This window comes from Pteropus medius, unplaced genomic scaffold, assembly GCF_902729225.1.
Source record: "Pteropus medius unplaced genomic scaffold, Ma_sr-lr_union100, whole genome shotgun sequence".
Classification (NCBI taxonomy): Eukaryota; Metazoa; Chordata; class Mammalia; order Chiroptera; family Pteropodidae; genus Pteropus; species Pteropus medius.
In genome coordinates, this window is record NW_024349801.1 from 25,466,342 (window position 1) to 25,487,418 (window position 21,077).

The following is a 21,077-nucleotide window of genomic DNA, read 5'->3' on the forward strand; positions in this document are numbered from 1 at the left end:
TTTAAGTGGGGATGTAGGCCCTGTCAGAAGTGGTCCCAGACCCAGGGGGAGTCATGAGAGTGCAGTGCATGAAGTTGTGTACAGAGAGGTGGAGTCATAGTGGGCTGGGGAAGGGTTTTATCTTGCCAGCTTAAAGCCTCACTCAGACCTGTATTTGCTTCCAGCTTCAAGTTTGGATAGTCAGTCATTTGTGATGCTGCCCCACAGAGATGAAGTGGTGACTAATCTGGAAACTCTGACAAGAAAATGCCTCCATGGGAAGAACTACTGCCGGCAGGTCCTCTGTCTGTATGAACTTTCCAAGGTAGGTGCCAAAGATTGAAGCCTCCACAGGAAGCTCCCTCTGAGAGGGAGTGAAGTGGGAAACTGGAGGTAGATTTTGGACATTGCCAAATCAGCCCATTAGGTGATAATCGTAACCTTGTCAGGATGTTGGCCTCTGTAAATCCACCTTTGGGAAATAGTAGGGAGGATGCCAGGCCAAGTATCAGGGTGATTTGAGTCCTAGATGCAGGACTTCAGCCAGCGAGAAGTTAGGGCAAGATATTTCACTTCTCTGGGCCCCCGGTTCTTGATCTGTAAATGATATGACCACGAGGGTTTCTTCTAGCCCCAGTATCTTAGGTGTTGCTTCAGGATTGGTTGGTGCTTTCCATAGGAGGGAGAGCCTCAAATAAGTTTTAAGATAAAATGGAACATTATGAGCCTACAGATAGGAGCCAGAGCAGGCAGGAATTGTTTGTGGCTTTGTGCTGATCAAAGGAGAAAACCAGTAGACTTTTAAGTGAAGTAGAAGAGCACGAGAGAAATAAAGCTGAGCGCTAATGCCCTTTGTCTGAAATAAGGCTCACAGACTTCTTTAGAACTGAAAGGTTTCACTGCTGCTGTGGAAACAACATGGAAGGGCTCTTGCCTTTTACTCAGATTTCTCACATTTCATAACATTTGAAAAGCTCAGTGCTCAACACTAGATAAGTACCTGATGCTTTCTAAAGACAAGCCTTTCTCTTGCTTGGGTTAGGCTTGTTGTGAAACAATAGAAAGGGCTAGAATACAGTGCTTGCTTCTTGTAAGGTTCCTGCTCAGGGTGAAGGATCTTTAAGCTCAGAAAGTGATGGGAGTCTGTTTACACCAGAATTCAGAAAGAGCTAGCTTTTTCCTGGCTCCTAATGATAGCTTTGACTGATGTTGCCTTCCTTTTAGGAGTTGGGCTGTTCCTACACAGACGTTGCCACCCGGGATGGTGAGGCCACGCTCCGAGCAATCTTGGCCTCTCAGCAACCCAACAGATGCAAGCAAGCCCAAGCCTTCATCAGCACCCAAGGCCTTGAGCCAGACACGGTGGCTGAACTTGTGGCCGAAGAGGTGACCCGGGAGCTGCTCTCCCCATCAGAGGGAGCAGGTACCCTGCCATCCAGGCCCCCTAGTCTTTCAGATCATTTTCGCAAGTTCCCAGTGCTTTGGATGATATGTTCATATACATCTTGTGTGCTGCCCTCTCAAGTAGCCAGGTTGCACTTGTTGAAAGAACACATTGCATTTATTTTATTTATTGATTGTTTTATAATTATGCCTAGAGTAGCTGTGCCTTTCTCTGAGCTAATGAATTCCTGCTGTCCCATAAGATGACTACTAGGCCAAGGTATTTGAATTCAGCAAGAGGCCAGCTGCACTGGGGACTCCTCCAGCATTGCTTCTTGGTGCCCAGGCTTGGAGAGGATGGGCCTCCTGACATGGGCCTCTTTCTCTCAATTCTCTCAAGGTAAAATCAGTGCCTTTGTCCACATCTTTTTGTACAGGACATAAGCAGATGTCTACTCCAGCAGAGGAAAGCCAGACATTTCTTCAGCTGACTACTTTGTGTCAAGATCGCACGTTGGTAGGCATGAAGTTGTTGGATAAGATTTCCTCCGTTCCCCATGGGGAATTGTCTTGCAGTAAGTTCTTGACCTTTTTCTTACCTGTTTTGGGCCCAAGCAGGTCTTTAAGAAGTCTTTGAGTTAGTCTTTCTGAAACTCAATTTGGATCCTTTTTCCTGCTCTGGATCCCTACCCCTTTAGTTTCTAAGTTCTTAGTAGAAAGCCTTAAGTTCATTGAAGAAAATTTAGAAAATATATATGGAAAAGCAGCCCCAAATTTAAAATCACACAAAAAGGTAACTTTTAAATATTTGGCATATTTATCTTATTTTCTTCTTATATCACCCTGCAAAGTGGATTATCATCATCCCCATTTTAGAAGGAAATTGAAGCTTAGAGAAGTTGATTAATTTATAACTATTAAATGGGAGAGCTGGTACTTGAATCCAGTCTGTGTGATTTAAAAGCCACTCACTTTTCACAATGTCTAGTTCATCATAGGCATTCAGTAGTATGTATCCTGCTGATCTTTTTCTATGCAAGTCTATAGGTTTTTATTTTTCAAAAATGGCATTATACTGTATATACTGTTTATAATTACTTTATGAATATGCTGTCATTAAGATTTTTCCATGACATTGAATATTCTATATCGTTTTAATGGCTACACATTATTTCTCTATGTGTAATTAAAAATTATATACCATATTGTGGGACCTTTAGATTGTTTCCAATTTTCTGCTTTAATAAAACACTGTAACAGACATCCTTATAGGCAACTCTTTGTGCACATCCCTGATTATTTCCCTAAGATAAATTACTGATTCAAGAGTATGCCCACTTTTAAGGATAAATATGTATTTATAAATTCACTTCTCACTCCTACTTAAGCATTTTGAGAGTACTATTTCCTGGAACCCATTTCACTTTGCAAATTTGATAGATCCAAAAAAGTCATTTTACTGATTAAATGGAAATTTAAAAAGGTTGAACAGTTTTATTTTAAAAATAGCCTTCTGTATCTTTTCTCAAAGTTCAGTTCAACACACAATTTTGAACTGTGTGTTGCCTGGTACTCTAAAAAACCAGGGATATGTTGAACAAGTTAAGCAGCAGTCCATAGAGCCCACAGACTAGGAGTGTGATACACAGTAAGAGCGACTGTTGGGGTCAAGAAAGGTTTTTGTAGGAATTGTCGAAACCAAAGCCTAAATGATTAGTTGTCAAGACTGCTCAGTAGTCAGTAGGTTTGGGGAGGGCTCCACAGGTGCTAGTGCCCAGAGAACACAGCATGTATTAAGGCTGGGAATCTTTTTTCTATCTTTAACATTGCAAGTATTTTTCCCAATTTGCCTTTTAATTGTGCTTACAGTGCTTGTGTGTGATAGTTCTAGAAAGCCATTAGAAGTGCAGAACATCATATGGTACTTGATTAGGCCCTAAGACTTTCCACTGAGACAGAGAATGCCCTTGGATTTGTGTTGGCAGGTACTCCATCATTTTTTTCCTGCAGAAAGTTTCTCCATCTTTAGAAAGCAAGGGTTCCTTGTTCTCATTTGTAGGGCCTCAAAAGGTCACTATGCAGTCACTACATGACTGTCTTTGAGGGAAGATGACGCTATCACTGAGAGAAGAATTTAGACACCACCATGGGACTGTCCCATAGCTGGAGCTCTGGGAGGTCAGGGATCTCAGGGGACCCATGAGACAGCCTTCTGCAGACAGGCCTATCTGTACTGGGCCCCTTCACCCTATTGCCAGGCCCAGAACTAGACAGTGCACGGTGGCCAGGGTTCACAATCCCATCTTACCAGTTCGCCACCTAACCAGCTACAGAGCTGCTAATCCTGGCCCATCACTGCTTCACGCTGACATGCCACATGGAGGGCATCATCCGAGTCCTGAAGGCTGCCCGGCTGCTCACAGACAACCACTTGGCCCCCAACGAGGAGTATGGGCTAGTGGTAAGTAACTCCTTCATCCCCACCTTCCATCCTGAGGAAAACTTTGAGAGAGCAGATAGGCTGGGGACCAGTTCAGAGCTATGTGGTCTTAGGGAATTTGCCCATCTAGATATCATGACCTATTTGGTAGCTAGCTGGACAGCTCAGCCCTCTGCTCCAGGTTGTCAAAATTAGACTGTTCCAAAGAAGTTGAGAGGATCTCTGCCAGGCTCCAGTGCTGTCATACCCACCTTGCCAAAGCAGTTAGCTTTTCTAGAGGGCTTCAGACAACTGTATTTCCCCCCAAAACAAAGTTCAGACCTACCTTATCTCAATTGAAATGAGCTGACAAGTCAAGCCTCTGCCTCCCTAAATACTCTAGGCTTGAAACTGACCCAAGTGGCTGAGCAAGCCATCAGGCACTGCAATAAGGAGTGGTGAGAAGGGCAAGAGTGCTTGCCCAGGAGGATGGCACTCCAGCACTTGATAAGTCACATTTAGAGACAACAGGAGGGAACAGCCCAATGACTAGCATTTCTGAATCCCCGAGACAGCCCTTTACTGGGCACATGGGAGAGCGAGCTCTAAGCACGGGAGCCTGGCCATTAGCCCTTCTCCCTCTGGAGCTTGCATCTGAAAGCAACCTTGATGAGAGTAGTGGTCTGGCTTGGAGAACTCCAGGGGATGCTGATGCAAGCTGTCCTCCCCCTTTACAGGTGCGTCTTCTCACTGGCATTGGAAGGTACAACGAGATGACATACATATTTGATTTGCTGCATAAAAAACACTACTTTGAAGTGCTGATGAGGAAGAAGTTGGATCCAGTAGGTGTACAGTATTTTGAGTTCCAGATGACATGTACTATTGACATTCAGGAGTCTCAGACTTTCTTGGGAATAATCTCAGTCAGGGTGGACCCCTGGGATATGGAGGGAGGAAATTAAGGACCTCTGTAGGATATATACTGTAACCAGTAGCTTAAGGTTATAGAGTTCAGACCAGCTATCGATTATGCTGACAGATGCTAGTGAAGAAAATGAGTTTGTGCATCTCCATCTCAGCTCTGTCACCTGTGACCGGAGCAGAAAGCCTTTTCTGAGAGCCATGAATGGATTGAGCAGCTCAGAAGGCCATGACTGAGAGCTTTTAGAGTGGAGAGTTTTCAAGGGACCATGAAAAAATGTGTTGCTGAGAGCTATTAGGAATTGAATGCCAAGCCTGGGCCTGGAAGGCTGTGGAGCTGTTCATGACAACCAGGAAGGAGGCTTGAAAGCAAAGGCTTGACTTGCCAGGCCTTTGGGTACTTGTCTATCCTCAGCATACTATACGACACCTAGCATGTCACTCACAGAGCCTTTTTCCAAGTCATTCATTTGGCTGATTCATTGCTTCAGCCCATTTTACTGAAGATTTTAAAATGGTACCCTTTTGGCTTCTGGGAACTTGGGCCCAGCCAAGCACGATTAAGAGACAAAGGAGAAAAACTCTCCTTAATGTTGGGCTAGTTTTAAGACAGACCAGTCCAGTCATAAGGAGAGGAGCAAGTCCTGGACATCTTTAGGGTCTCACAAAGGGTATTTAAATTATTTTTGAGGCATTTTTGTTTCTGCATTTAAATATTCTTTTAATAACTTTTTTTCTGATTACAAAAGTAATGCATATTCAATGTAAGACACTTGGAAAACAACACAGAAAAAAAGCCCTCTTGTGTCTGTCTACCATCTGGAGACAGCCACTGCTAACAATTTGGTATAGGCCCTTTCCTTGCACATGTACCCATAAACATATATACATACGTATTCAACAAAATTTTTGTCGTCCAGATATGAAGTAGCCGCCTTTTCTCACTTAGTATAAGCATGTCATGAATATTTCTCAAATCGGCATCAGTTTTAATGGCTACTATATGGTATTGTCTTTGTCCTTATTTTGGACATCTGGATTATTTCTAATTGTTTGGCACTAAATATCTTTGTTACATCCATCTTAGTGCTTTTCTTTGCTTTCTTCAGGGATAAATTCCTAGAAATGGAATTGTTAGAATAGCTTGTGTGCACGTTTTTAATGCTTCTCCCTTCTGACAGGTTTTACCGTTCACACTTTCACCAGCAAAGAGTACGTACCTGTTTCCTTATACTCAGGATAGCATAAACCATTAGATTCACATTTTGTCTTTTCCTTTTTCTTGGGAGGTTTTAAGGAACTTTCAGCACCAAGGGACTTAGCCAGCCCTTCCTGCAGTGCAGTCCCTGGTTGAGACCTTGGTATTTCCCTTTTTTTTCTGGGCAGAGTGGTACCCTGAAGACGGCCCTACTCGACTACATCAAACGTTGCCGCCCTGGGGACAGTGAGAAGCACAACATGATTGCCCTGTGCTTCAGCATGTGCAGGGAGATCGGGGAGAACCATGAGGCAGCTGCTTGCATCCAACTGAAACTGATTGAGTCTCAGCCTTGGGGTGAGCAAAGGTCACTGCAGTACCCCCAGGGCAGTGATTCTGGCCAGGGAAGGTTCTTAGGGCTAAAAAAGGGCAAGAGTACATGAGATTGACTAGCACCCACCTCAGCTTCTAACAGCCGCTCAGTGGAGCCCCATCTGGGCACATAGGAGATAGGAGATTTGGAAGACATTTGTCCCTCTTGTAGCCTGTGCATCCAGGATGTCATGTTAGTAATCAATGTATTGATGCTGTATATGTCAGTCTTGATGTTTCAGAGAAAAATGAACTAAATGGGGCACTGAATCCTACTCTATAGCCTATGCGCTTCTGGTTTAATACCTTTTACCTAAGTGAGACATATCTGCCTCCCTGTGAACACGAGCTGGGATTAATTCTAGTCCAGCCTACGAACACTCTGAGCGGAGAGTAGCCACCTTGGGAGTCAGACACACCCAACAAGTTTCCTTAACTCTCCTGCAGAGGACAGCCTCAAGGACGGGCACCAACTGAAGCAGCTGCTGTTAAAAGCCCTCACTCTGATGCTGGATGCAGCAGAAAGTTATGCCAAGGTAACCATAGTCTTATTCTGGACTGGCTTTGGAGCTTGGTGTCTACAGTAGGGATTATTTTGTCCCTGGGCTCTTCCAAGTGAAGGGGGAAGGAGTCATGGGCCAACTGGGGACTGAAAGGGTAAGTTCATTACTGGAGGGTTCAAACAGATGATGGCAAGTCTTTACCTGTGCCTCCCTCTATCCTTGTCCCTCAGGACTCCTGCGTGCGCCAGGCCCTGCACTGTCACCGGCTCACCAAGTTGCTAACACTGCAGATTCACTTTCTGAACACTGGCCAAAACACAATGCTCATCAACCTGGGCCGCCACAGGCTGATGGACTGCATCATGGCCCTACCTCGGTTCTACCAGGTGAGCAAGGAAGAAAAAATCTAGCCAGCACTGCCAACATTCTCTCCTGCTGTTCCTCCCATGGGACTCAGAGGTTGAGTGACTTGCCTAAGTTCTCAGGCCTAGGGACAGAACCAGGACAGTTCTGTTCTTCTTAACGGTCTCACATACGAAATCGCCTTTCTATGGTAGTATGTCTTACTAGGATGTTGTGTGGACAAAGATTGAATAGTGAGACACACTGTTAGGCCAGCAGAAGCTTCTGCTCCTTAGAAGTTCAGAGGAACCATCCTGTTAGCAATTCTGTAAGCATCCCTTTGCCCCAGCATTTTGCATAATGGTGCACCTGTGTTAGCATAGGAGTCAGGGCTTCTGGCTCTTTAATGAAGGATGGTTATCAGGCAGTAAGCCCTTTCACTGTTCTTTACACAGCTGAGTTAGTGGGAAAATATTGTTTAATGAACCCATTGTGAGGAAGATTAAAAACACTGAAGAAAGGTTGTAGGGGTCGAAGGGAAATGTCTAACACCAAACTTTCCACCAATTTTGATACATAGAGCCTTTGATCACATTCACTGTATAAGTAAGTATATGGTATTTTTTTCCAGAACAGTTTGCCTTCAGTTACATCAAATAGGCTCTAATGGTGTCCTCCTTCCCTCCATCCTTTTAAGGCTTCTATTGTAGCTGAGGCCTATGACTTTGTTCCTGATTGGGCTGAAATTCTATACCAACAAGTGATACTTAAAGGGGACTTTAATTACTTGGAAGAATTTAAGCAGCAAAAGTTATTAAATTCCAGTATATTTGAAGAGATTTCAAAAAAGTAAGTACTAAAATGCCCCTGCTTTAGGTAAGGCATGGGTAAAAATTTTATGGCTAAGTATAACATGCCTATAGCTTACCTCTCTGCTTGAGATGACAAAGAGATGTCAGGAATCCCCAAGAGAACAAGATCTTTAACACATTTATGCAAACAGATGAATGAGAAGTTTGCTTATAGTGTATATTGTACTTATTATGGGAGGACAGCTACTCAGCTTGCCTGAGGTGCCAGAAACTAAACATCATAGGTCCTCCTTTGGAGCACTGAACTTATTCTAATTAAGGTGAGCATTAAGATATTCATTTTTAATGAAGTAATTTCAGTATTCATCAGGTATCCCCTAATGTTAGTCTTAGATAAATTCTAGACTCTATCTAATATCTCCTTTGTAGGGATTCATGTCAGAGCTGACAGCCCTCACTCAAGATACAATACAGTACCTTAACCTGTACATTCTTATGTTTGTCTAGATATAAACAACATCAGCCTACTGACACAGTTGTGAAAAACCTGAAGAAGTTACTTACATATTGTGAAGATGTCTACTTGTATTACAAGCTGGCATACGAACACAAATTTTATGATGTTGTAAATGTGCTTCTGAAGGATCCACAGACAGGTTGCTGTCTAAAGGACATGCTAGCAGGTTAGATGGGTTCAATGACATGAGCATGGTTACTGCCAAGATAGGTACCTGTTTTCTTGTACTAAAATGAGGCACTGACAGCTGTTTGTGAGCAGAGTAGAATAATGCATTGGGGAATCTTTGCTGTCCAAGTTATAAAACCCCAGAATTGATCATACCAGTCCTTTGTGAATAGTGAGTAAAGAATGAAAGTTTTCACAAGGAAATTCCTATTTCAAAAGTGATTGTTCCTCTCTTGGTATGAAAAGCAAAAGTTCCATCTTCCTCAGGCTGGCTTCTACTTTAGGAGATGATAAAATATTGATTAAAGAATACCTGTGCCTGCAGATTCCAGTTTTAAAGGAATTTAATATTATTTACACAGTGAAGGAACAGATGATACATTTTCATTAGTTAGAAACTGATCTCTATAATAAAATAGATTTTAAATTCAGTGCATGTCGTTATCAACTGCTAAGGAAATCTTAGCCCTTGTCAGCCTTAAAACAATCTTTATTTGCTGTAATTATTGCTGTGTAATCACTGCTTTGTTAATTTCTCAAATAATTTGGATGGTCCTGTCTTCCACTTAGTGGTCTACAGAGCTTTGATTGAGGCTCCCACTTTGTAAGAGAAATTTAAAACATTTTTTGTTCTGTCCCTACTTTTGAGTGTGATAGTTTCAAAACAACAAAAAAACAAAAAAGAATCCAACCATGGATTTGGTTAAATTGCTTAAAATACGTAATAAAGATTAATCTATGCTTATAGCTATAACCTGAGTTATAAGCTCAGTTACTCCAAATAAATAGTTTTTCTAGGAACTTAATTAGGCCTCAATATCTAAATAACCAAATAATTTCCCCCAAATAAATAAGAGGAAGGCAGCTCTATGCCTTTGTTGCTCTAGGGTAACACTATTAAGGGCCTGGCAAATCATTTTTGTTTTAAAGCTGTAACCACTCATCATTTCTTAAACTTTGTAAATATATAGAGAACTCTAGTCCCAAGAGCTGTGGTTCTATACTCTCCAAAAATATCTCTTGGGAGATAACACAAAATTTAAGTCCTCACAATAGTGATTTTATTAAATTAGTTGCTTTATAAAACATTGCAGATGTCATAATTGTTAACATAACAATTTACCAAACTGTAGTTAACTGGTGCAGCTTGCTGAGCATGTTTTATAAAGGAAAGGAAATGCCAAAACCCTGTTTAAAGTTGTTCCACTGCAGCCTAGGAGAACAAAGAAGATTTGTTTCTCAGACACTTAAATTAGGCAAATAAACAGGCAGTTTCCATCCCCCATCTGAAGCACTCCATCAGTAAAATAGTCTGTTCAGCTAGACAGTCTATGCAATCAAGAGATTCCACAACTTGTAATGCAATAACGGAGAGGTTTACCTTCTTCAGCTTCAAAGTTGGAGGGTTTTGGTCATTTAATTTTTAAGTATCAGACTAGTGCTTTTCAGCCGCCGTATCTTCACTGAGATAAAGCAGTCTTCTTCACAATGTATTTTTAATATCCTCACGCTCAATTTTAAGACAAAGCAATTTTAATACTAGGTGCACACCACATGCCCTGGCTGCAAACTGCTTTTCTTGACAAGTTATGAAGTAGTTCAAGGAGGTATGGTTAAGGCTGTATTACTGAATGGTGCTGGTAAATACTACACAATTTTTTGTCATGTTGCAGCCTTTGTTTCCAATTTAGTGACTGCTGCTATAGAATCAAATAGCAACAATGACAACATTATTAGGCTTTTTTTTTTTTTAACTATGATTTAGTAGCAACTGAGGTTCCCAATTTTAACCCCTTGGCAGCAAGATCCAAGTTCCCTCTTTTGCACATTAGCACCTAAGTGTCAAGGGGTTAAATAACCAGCACAAAAGATACTGCACTTCTGATTGTAGCATTTGGCAGAACTGAAAGGAAAGGAAGTTGTGCTACATGTTGAAGGGATTGTGGGCAACAGAAAAACACCAGGAGAAGAGAAAATGTCACATGAAATCTTCATAGTCTTGTACATATCCTCCATCATAACCACCATAATCTGCCAGATCATCTTTCATGGTGGCCTTTAATCCCCCTCCAGGAACCACACCTTTCTTCTTCTTTTTGGCTTTGCTTTGCTAAAGGTAAAAGAGAGTTAATTTATGAGACTTTATCTACCATGGGCATCTTATCTGGTATAGCAACCCTCATGGAGATACCGAAGCCTCTGGTCCCAGAAAAACTTTAGTTCTCTAAGGGAGATCCCAGACCTAACCCAGGGCAATTTCTATTATTAATTCAGAAAAGACTGTGAACATGTCTGTAAACAAAAGGAAACTAATGGCATTCACGTTCCTGTTCTATTCCAATTTAAACAGTACTAGTGAATTGCTAGACTTCTAAATTTTGGGGGTTGGGCTCCTACTTCATACACTTGAGATTATTATGTCCATACTGCCATCCTAATTTAACACAGCTTGCTCTTACCTTTTCTTGTTTCTGTTTTTCACTACAAAGCACAGTCAATGAATTGGTAATCTTTTTCAAGTCATCGATTTCCACTAAGGAAAAAAAAAAGTATACCATCGATTTTTAAGCATTTTTGGAATAAATGAAAGCGAAATATACCTTCTTCCCCATGTTATGAGAAATCTAACTTATCTATCATTAACTTCAGTAACTTTGAAAAGGTTATGAATTTCTCCTGACAGAACATAGTAAAAAATCATTCAGTCTATGGCCAAGCTCTCAAATCAGCCCTTTTAAAAGTAAAATGGCAAATCCAGCAATAAAAATTTATAATGACCTGCAATTATCAAGACACCAGTGCTCAAAGAAACTAGAAATGTCTTTATAGTTCACCATATTCCCTACCATTCTTCCTTATCCCATCTAAACACGCAGAGGATAACCATACCCTCCCATAACACATCCTTGATGTCCCGTGAAGAGTGGCTAAATGAATATGGAACTAAAATTCTTAAACCTACAGGTGACAACTTCCCACCCCCTGGGGTCTCCATTTTCTAGCATAGGAACTAGAATTAAAATAGATACCTCAGAAATCTCAGTGTCCTACCAGGAGACAAGCCCGTTTAGTAGACAACATATCCTTCCATCTTTATAAAAATATAAAGCTGAAAACAGACACCAGTTTTTAGCTACCAAAAAAGTGGTCAGTTTGATTTGAGAGCACCTTTTAAAACAGGAAAATAGTACATGTAGAAAAACACCAACTATGGGTCTATATCACCGATCAAATCCAGAACCCCCAGTTTAGTAATTTCTCAAAACTAATTTAAAACCCATTATATACAATTCATCTTTCTCAATCTTAAAAATAGTAAATACTAGCAAAACCAGTCCTTTCCACGTTAGTGCTGCACCACCCCTGGTTGTCATTCCCACACACCCTACCCCTAAAATATGTGACTCCTCTCAGGACATGGCACCACACCCATGGACCCAGAGAATAGGTGCCAGCTCTCTTGAGCAACTGCACCTGGTCACAGGCTTCCTCATTTGTAAAATGAAGACACTTGCTGTTTATTGCTGGTCTCAGCAATAAAATCTTGTATGCCCAGACAGCATTTTCTCCAAAAGACACTTCCTAGCCCCTTTCAAGATCTAATTAGATAAAAGAATAAGAGTTTTATTAGCTGCTATGCCAACAAACCTCGATGTCTCTTTGGGAAGCCATTATAAAAACATGAAAGCAGTCTCAAAAAATGAACAAAATCACTCAAACTCATTGTATATTCACAGAAAAACATCCCACAGTTAACTGCTAACAAAAGCAAATCCTAAATCTGTATCAAGGGTCCCCAACCCCCAGGCTGTGGACCAATACAGGTCTGTGGCCTGTTAGGAACAGGGCCACACAGCAGGTGGTAAGTGGCAGGCCAGCAAACAAAGCTTCATTTGTACTTACAGCCACCCCCCCAGTGCTAGCATCACTGCCTCAGCTCCACCTCAGATCATCATGCATTAGATTCTCATAGGAGCACCAGTCCCTGGTACCAAAAAGTTGGGGACCCCGGTCTATATTATAGCATTCCCACCCCACTCCCCCACCTCAAAAGTCAACCTCTATTCTCCTGAGTATGATGTGGCCTTATTAAAATCCATCCACAGAGAAACGAGATTAGAAATACTTACATGAAATACAAACATCTCGAACTAAGGCTTCCAAAAAACTGGCATAATATAGTGACTTTTCATATTGTGTAATCTTATCTTTTAGTAATTTTCCAAACTCTGTGAAGTCATCTCTTGAAGATGGGTTCATAGCATCTATGCCATAAACTGTATTAGTAACACCTATAAGAGAAAGGGAACACTTAAAATATCAGAAAGATTTTTAAAAGTTTATAAACCAATTAGCTGTTCTGAATAATTCTGCTATTTCATTCCAAAGGAGAGATTTTTAATCTGAGTCCACTGGAGTCCTTGAACAGAAATCAGAGGGTCTGTGAATTTGGATCAGAAAAAAAGATTACTGCTTTATTTTTACTAACCTCTAATTTAGTATTTCCTTCCATTTTTATTAACAGGCAAAAAAATCACAGTGGTACTAGCGAAACCAGACTGCTACCACTAGACATCAGATACTTTTGTATCATATTACAGTTGTCGCGGATATCTTGAAATACTGTTCAGTCATCATTACTTTCAAATTACATTAACTTATTAAACCTGCCCTAGATCTTATTTAATGCATTAAGAAGCACATAATTATCACAAATTATTTTAATATCTTGATACCTATTCCAATCTAAAGGTTTCTTTATAAGTAACATCCTCTGTTTTATTTTATGCATTTAAAAACATCATATGATGAAGGGGCCCAAAGGTTCACTAAGATTGCCAAAGAGGCCTTGGCACAAAAGAATGCTCTTCAGCATTTGTCCAAGAACAGCCTATAGTAAAGTGAAGAGAGATGGAATAAAGAAAAAGATGGTTCCTGTGAAAGTATCCAGCTAATGAACCACATGTTAAATCCCAATGGAAAAATTAATCTGTCCTAAAAGAATTCTAATCTAAGAGACAGTATGCTTCCATAGCCTCCACAATAGTCAAGTAAATTACTTATTATCAGTATCACTGATTCAGTATTTTAAGTATGAGAAACAACACTGAAATCCTATTAACCAAATGATGACTGTATGAATGCATGTTTTTGCCTTTTAATCTGTAATTGGTGTCCTATATTAGGATTTATGGGTACTGCATAAATCCTTCTCTTTAATAAACACATGGTGGCTTTTACTATCTTATGAAGACACAGGATAATGGCTGACTGCCCTCTGTAATGAGATGAGTGCAGTTAAGACATTCCAAGCACACATCAGTGCACAGGAGCATACATAGCAACTTGAGATTGCTAGCATCTCACTGAGATAGATATAAGGTCACATTTCTCATGGAAAGGCAGAATAATCACTGCAGTCAGCCTGCTTGATCCATTTTAAAAAAGGGAAGGCAGGGGGAAACTAGATCCTTTGTGGCTCTAGGTTTCAATTTCAAAGTTATTTAACTGTTTCAACATGATCTACTCTGCAAACTACTCAACAGGCAATGAGAACAACAAACTTGGTTAAACAAAGAGTTTTTAACTATTTTTCTGGCCATGTTTCTTTTACCCTCTGTGCCATGTAACTCTCCCCATAGAACACTCTGAACTTAACTATTTACAAGATCCTGAACAGGTCTTTTATCTCATGCACTAACCATAGCTGCAGGCATGGCACAAAGAAATGAAAGCCTTCTAAAGATAGGGCATGGTGAGGACAAGAAGGGTTGCAAGAAAGAAATTATCCTGAGTACAACACAGCACAGCTAAAGCTGAATGCCCCCACAGACCAGCATGCTATTGTCTAAGTCTTATCCAGACTTAAAAGACAACAGGACAGCCCTACAGGCAGTTCAGTATTTAAATCTCAACGCTACAGACAGTCACGTTTCAACCATATTTCATCCAGCTGACGAATACATTTAAAGCAGCAGTATACTTTATGAGGGTCCAATGACATTTTGTCTTAATAATCTTTTATCTGATACTCAAATAAATTATTCAAGAATCTGAATGTGTATCTCATTCTACCTTGGGTAATATCTCAAATATAAAGAGAATAAAAACTGCTTGCTAATATCTAAATTAGCCAGTATCATGCTTCTTCAAAAAAGGTGTTTTCTGAACTTTCATAACTAGTAAGACTTCCACAGTATTCACTTGGAACCTCAATACTGCACTGCAGTCACACTCCCACTTACCAAAAGTTTCTTTTGCTAATTCGAGGTCTGATTCTTCCTGTAATTTCTTTAGCCGCAGCTTATCTGCTAATTGTTCTTCTGGTGTTAGCACTTTAGGTTCTTCAGGTTCTTCTAACTAAAATGAGACAAATGAAATTTTAAAAGGGCTGGGATTATGATGGGTGGACCCAGTACATCTGTAATTATATGGAAATTTTTATAAGCACACAAAAATAGTGGCAAACACCTAAAAGCGTTTACATGCTGTATTTTGGCATTCTTCTAAACACTTTAGAAATTCTTATCCAAATGTCACAGGAAAAAAACCTGAGGCACAGAGAAGTTAAGCAACCTGCCCATGGTAACAGAAGGTTAACACAGCTTACGATAATGGGACAGCTATAGCCTGTTTTAAAAATAAGGAGATTGTAGACGAAGTGAAAATGGCATTCTCACATACTGCGGCTAACGCTGAATTCCTAGGACAACTTTGGTAATATGTACAAGTCTTAAAATAGTTTTATATGCTTTAATCAAATAATTCCACTTCTAGGTGTTTATCTTAAGAAACCAAAGATGCACTTAAATTTTAACCTCAAGGATGATGTCCAATAAGGTATTATTTGTCAATTCAAATAAATTTAGAAACAACTATTTGTTCACCAGAATGGTTAAAGTATGGCGTATCCACATGACAATACTATGCAGACATAAAAAATGTTTTTTAAAGAATTAGAAAAACATTTCCCCTCAATCTTTTCCTATTACTTTGTACTATTAAAAAAGTAATATTGTCATCGTAACAAATTTAAAAACACTATAGAAGTTGTCACTTATTGCCCAATCACACCCCTCTGAGATGACAGCAGTTTAGTGTGCATCATTTGTATATATACTGTGATGTAACTGTCTACAACAAATAAGTATTACTTTTACTATGAGGAGAAATCTTTAGTAATATTTATCGAAATTGAAAAAAGTGAAAGGAATTTGACATTCATGGTTATTCATGCCTGTATGGTTTGAAGATTTTGATACAGAAGTCCACTTCTGAAACAGATCATTATATTCTCAGGGAGAAAATGAAATGAGAAAGGTCATTAAACCAAATTAGGAAATCTCTGAACACTTTCTAGAAAGAAAAAGGGAAATACCTCCACTTAACTGTCTTAGATCTGGATGTCATTAAGTATTTCCTGCATCAAAACTAAATATATCTGAACTCAATGCCTGGCCTAAGATAAACAGAGTACACTTAAACTAACCTAAAGTTAGAAACTAGTATCAAGATACAACAGTATAATTCTAACTGCAATGACCAAGAAAGATCCAATTTATACAACTTTTGACCTCTGAACATATTTCATGATTAAAAAATAAAACTGAATTAAATAAAAACCTTAACATTGAAAAGAAACAAACAAAATGTATATCAAACTAGACATAATGACACAGGGACTATAATTCAAATGCCTTTAGAGCCCAGGACATAATTATACATCCTTAGTAGGATATATTCTAAGCCCAAAAAGAATTTCAAGGAAAACAATTATGTTAGCATTCTTAGGAACCAGGATTGTCAGAATAAGAAAAAATATCAATATGAACCAATGATTGATATCTCTCTCTCCCCCGCCTCTCTCCCTTTTTCTCTCCCTCTCTCTCTCCCTCCCTCTCCCTCCCTCTCTCTCAAGGATGAAGATAGGAACCATTTAAAGGGACTCCTACTGGTCAAAGTTGAGACAATATAAGCATCAAAAAAAAAAAATCACTCTATCTTAGTAAAACACAATGAATTTATAAAAACTTTTAAGTCCATAAGTTTACTCATAAATTAAAAAATAAACCCATAATATTCCCTCATTTTTCACCACTTAAAGTTATTACATCCCCTCTTTTCTCTGAAAATCGGTAGTTAAAATTAAGGTTTTACTCTGTCTGTCTAGTACAAACCATATTCAAAGTAACCAAATAACAAAGAGAAAAGCCAGCCAATAAAAAAAACGGAAGTCATAGAATAGAAAAATCACCACTCTGTAATACCTAATGAAATAATTAGGGAATGATCATCAATGATACATTCTCTACTGGGTGAGAATTTGATGTGAAACTGGATTACCTGTAAGAAGGAATATTTTTATATGAGAAGGATCAGGCTGTTACCACCTTAAGTCAGTGATCAATTTTAGGATCTCTAATAGCAGAGACATTACATGACCCTGATGTGATGTGATGTGATACAATATGAAACACAGCAATAGCTCTAAAATACTCTGACCAAGTGTTTAATCTGAATCCAATCAAACTTTTAGATTTAACTCCCAAGTTACAGGAAATTGCGACTATAAGGAAGCAATCAGACAAATCTAGAAGGTGGGATGTTCTACAAGACAACTGGCCTATTCTCTTCAATAAGTCAACATCATTTTAAAGAGACACTCAAGGAGACTTAGGATACATTAACAACCAAATGCAAGGCAAGGTCCTTGTCTGAACAAACCATATATAAAAGACATTTTGAGACAATTGTAAAATGCATAATGTTACTTGATTATATTTTAGGAAAAAAAGAATAGATGAAGCAAATATGGCAAAATATTAAATTTAGGAGATGTGTACGATTATTCATTATGCTATTTTCTCTACTTTTATGTTTGAAATTTTTCTTAATGAGAAGAAAAAATAAGAAAGCACTCTATAATCTGATATGGAAAGATCTCCATGATATATGAAATAAAGACGAAAACTTAAAAAAATTAAGAACATAAAGTTGTATCCAAATATGTAAAGACACCCTGGAGACATAAGAAACCAATATTTAGTTATAGGATAGAGGGAGAGAACAGGATAAATGAGTGATGCCTTAGGAGGGCTTAATACTGATTTTTGAATCATGTAACTGTTTTCTATCAAAAAAAACAATTAAGTTTTTCTATTGTTTACTATTCCTGACCTTGCTCCAGATAATCAAGAACAAAAACACATATTACATGGCAGAGAAACGAATGCGTTTTGTATTTCACTCAGTAAGTACATGGCAAATAAAGACTACTCACAACTAGAAAGAACTGCAGGCACTGGCAAAAAATCACTGACAGTGGTCACTACACAATCCTGACTGTTCTCGAATGTTTGTGAAAAAAGGCATTCTAAGCTGCTGGGTTTGGTTTCTTTGTGCAAAAACCAAAAATTCAGTTTGGGATTCACTTATCTGATGGTCTCAATTTAAAGTCTTTATAAAGCACTTCTAATTTCTAGGTAACATTTGCTGCCTGTTAAGACACTGAAGCACTACTATGTGAGAATTCTGTATTTTAGAAAATGAATAGTACTTACCCTCTTTTTAATTTCTTCTTGTTTTTTCTTCTGTTGCCGTTCTTTCTCTTTTATTTTCTCTGTTATTTTTTTCTTCTCTGAAATTTTGACTTCTGAAAGTAAAGAATGTTTTAATCAGTTATCTTGAATATTTTCCAGTTTATGGATGAGATAGACATGACACTTGTATACTTCAAGAGATCAAATCTCTCCCAGTTCCAATTTTATATGGTGATTTCCTGGCAAATGAGAATTAACAAGTTCTGGGACTCTTCCTTTTTCCTTTCTAACCTGACTCCTAAAGTCCAAACATCTCCCTTCATATTTCACCACAGTCCTTTAGGCAGGACTTAGATCATACAACTATGATGCCACACACTACTCTCTCCTCCTAACAATAGCACTCAACAGAAAAACAGGAGGTATCTAATGAGTATGTTTTGAGAGGAGACAAGAGACACAGGGAGAAAAGAATAAAGAATAAAGTGGGAATGGAAGATGCTTGGGTTCTAAAAACCAAAATTTTCAATTTTGTGAGCATTTTATCATTTGTCTTAACATAAATACCAGATGCTCAGCAAGATATAAAACTAAAAATGGAGGAACCCCAGTGGCTCACCTGGTTTTACTTCTGCTTCCTCTTTTTTTTCGTCGTCATCATCATCCCAGTTATCCTAAAGAACAGGACTTCCATTAATATTTCTTGCACATTTCCTTTTCCATGTGAACTTTATTATCAACTTGTCTGACTCCTTAGAAACAAGGCTGTTGGTATTTTTTTGGTACTGCATTAAATTTATAAATTGATGTTGGACAACTGACATCATTATGTTGAGCTGCCCTAGCCAAGAAAAAGGGCTGTCTTTCCATTTGTTCAAGTCTTTTAAAGGTTTGCACATTTCTCTTTAGGTTTATTCCCAAGTATTTCATATTCTGTGCTAAGTACTGTAAATAGCTTTTTTTTCTCTTTTATGTCCTCTAACTGGTTATTATTTGTGTATAGAAAAGTTATTAGTTTTCATATGTTAATTTTAGATCCTGCTCTCTTGCTGAATTAATTTATCACTTAAGTTTTATTATTGATTCTCTGGGGTTTTCCAGGTATACTATAATATCATCTGCAAACAAGTGAGTACTTCTTTACCAGTTCTTATGTCTTAACAATTGATTTCTTTTATCTAACTGCACTGGCTAAGCCTCTAGAGTATAATATGAATAGTGGCAACAACTGAACCAAACTTACAGCCTCTCTTAAAGTCAGTTGTTTTAAAATAATAAATTGAGGACTTTATAATTACCTTCCCAAATGTAAAAACAGCCAACATTCTAGCCAATGGCTCAATTATTTCAAGCAATATTCCCTACAACACAACCCTGGTTAATGAATTAAATCTACATAATACTTAAGCACAATATTTAAGAGGAGTCGGGAAGTGAAGAACAGCTTCATGGAATACACTTCCTAACTTGGGTGGGGCACTTTAAGGTGGATCTATATTCAGTCTTTTCTATGCCTAAGACAGTCACTGAACTAAAAAAAAAACTGATTTACCAAATAATTTTCTAAAGGCTCCACAGAATTTACAAGGTTTGAGGTTAAGGACAGACAGCACTATATTTAAGTAGGGCTTTAACCTATAGGTAGCCTAGTCATTGTCTCAGCAACTATCAGGCACACTATGACACGCCATTTGAAGCTGAGCCACAGGAAGGCAGATGCAGAGAAGGAGGCCCTGACGCTACTGGAAGATGCAGAGGCTGACTAATGTGTCATAACTATGACACCAAGATTCTGGTTTTATAACAAGACATCATAAACCTGAATCGGTCTAGGTATATAAACTAACCAAGCCTTGATTCTTAAAAATCTAAGTTCACCAAAGAAAAAATCCTAATTTAAGTTGGCCATAGGATCTTCAAGTAGAGTAGGAAGACCTTGTATAAAAGTAAAAATATTTTTATAATCGTCTTACCTTGGCAATTTAACCCACAGTTCAGAGTTAACAGACTAAAAAGCAAACGAGCTAGTCACTGTTTTGGACATCTGAGATACTAGAGTTAGAAATTAGAGAGCAAATATTTGCATTACCTTGCTGGTTTACTTAAGTCGTTGTATCAATACACCATAGTACAGAAGGAACCAGAGAGCTAAAAATAAAAAGTAACTACCAGGCATTCTTTGTTGTTGTTTTAATCTTCAGAGAACATAGCAGAGCCGGGTCTGTGAGTGATATGCTGCTTCGGCAGTGCTTCAGACAGGAGCAGCATTTGCTTACTTCCAGGGGGTGCATATTTACAACTCTCTACTGATAATAGTGATGATAATAATGATAGCATTTACGCAGTGCTTACTTTGCACTGTGCAAAGGGCTTTCATGTTAAGTAACACAGTTAACCCTCACAAAAGGTTACCTCCCTTCCACCTTTTTCCTTGCATTGTGATGATCTAGTGGACACTTCTGTCAACAGGACAAATGCCTCCTCTGACTATAACCTCTTAATAGTTGTGTATAATGAAAACTGTAAACTTTTTAAAATAAAATGTGTATATACGTTGGAAAAAAAATGGTGTTATCCCCATTTTACAGACAAGGACACTAAGACTCAGAGATAGCTACCCCACAATCTCAGTGAAAAACAGTGAAGTAACCAGTTCTCAATAGACCAAAGTTCCTTTAAAGTGTCATGGTAAATGTATGACTTTTTACCTGAGCCCTGAAGTATAAAATAACTATTTGGGAACTAGTTCCTCCCTACCAAAATTTGTCCTTTCAATTAGCTCTGAATGAACTCCCTTGGAATCTCAAGGAATCTCATCAAAGAGAAGAGTTATGCCTAAGAAGATATGCCTAGCCACAACTATATCAGTTACCTACCTCAAATGGCTTGTGATGGTTTTCTACTAATTTTAAGAAACTAGA

General features: G+C 38.7%; 1 protein-coding gene across 2 annotated transcripts in view; it reads left to right on the forward strand.

The window, feature by feature from the left end:
- Positions 1–20,712, forward strand: part of SPG11 (SPG11 vesicle trafficking associated, spatacsin) — a 76,517-nt gene extending 55,805 nt beyond the window's left edge. The window contains exons 31-41 of one of the 2 annotated variants that reach the window (XM_039888263.1): positions 165–304; positions 1,204–1,402; positions 1,800–1,937; positions 3,690–3,823; positions 4,519–4,626; positions 6,092–6,260; positions 6,723–6,811; positions 7,009–7,164; positions 7,818–7,969; positions 8,440–8,615; positions 16,536–20,712. In XM_039888263.1, the coding sequence (XP_039744197.1) occupies positions 165–304; positions 1,204–1,402; positions 1,800–1,937; positions 3,690–3,823; positions 4,519–4,626; positions 6,092–6,260; positions 6,723–6,811; positions 7,009–7,164; positions 7,818–7,969; positions 8,440–8,615; positions 16,536–16,540 (1,466 nt within the window). In that variant the 3' untranslated portion in view covers positions 16,541–20,712. Of the gene's footprint in view, positions 1–164; positions 305–1,203; positions 1,403–1,799; positions 1,938–3,689; positions 3,824–4,518; positions 4,627–6,091; positions 6,261–6,722; positions 6,812–7,008; positions 7,165–7,817; positions 7,970–8,439; positions 8,616–13,142; positions 14,747–16,535 lie in introns of those variants that run through there. The other variant, XM_039888262.1, reaches the window with a different exon arrangement.
- The last annotated feature ends 365 nt before the right edge of the window (positions 20,713–21,077 follow it).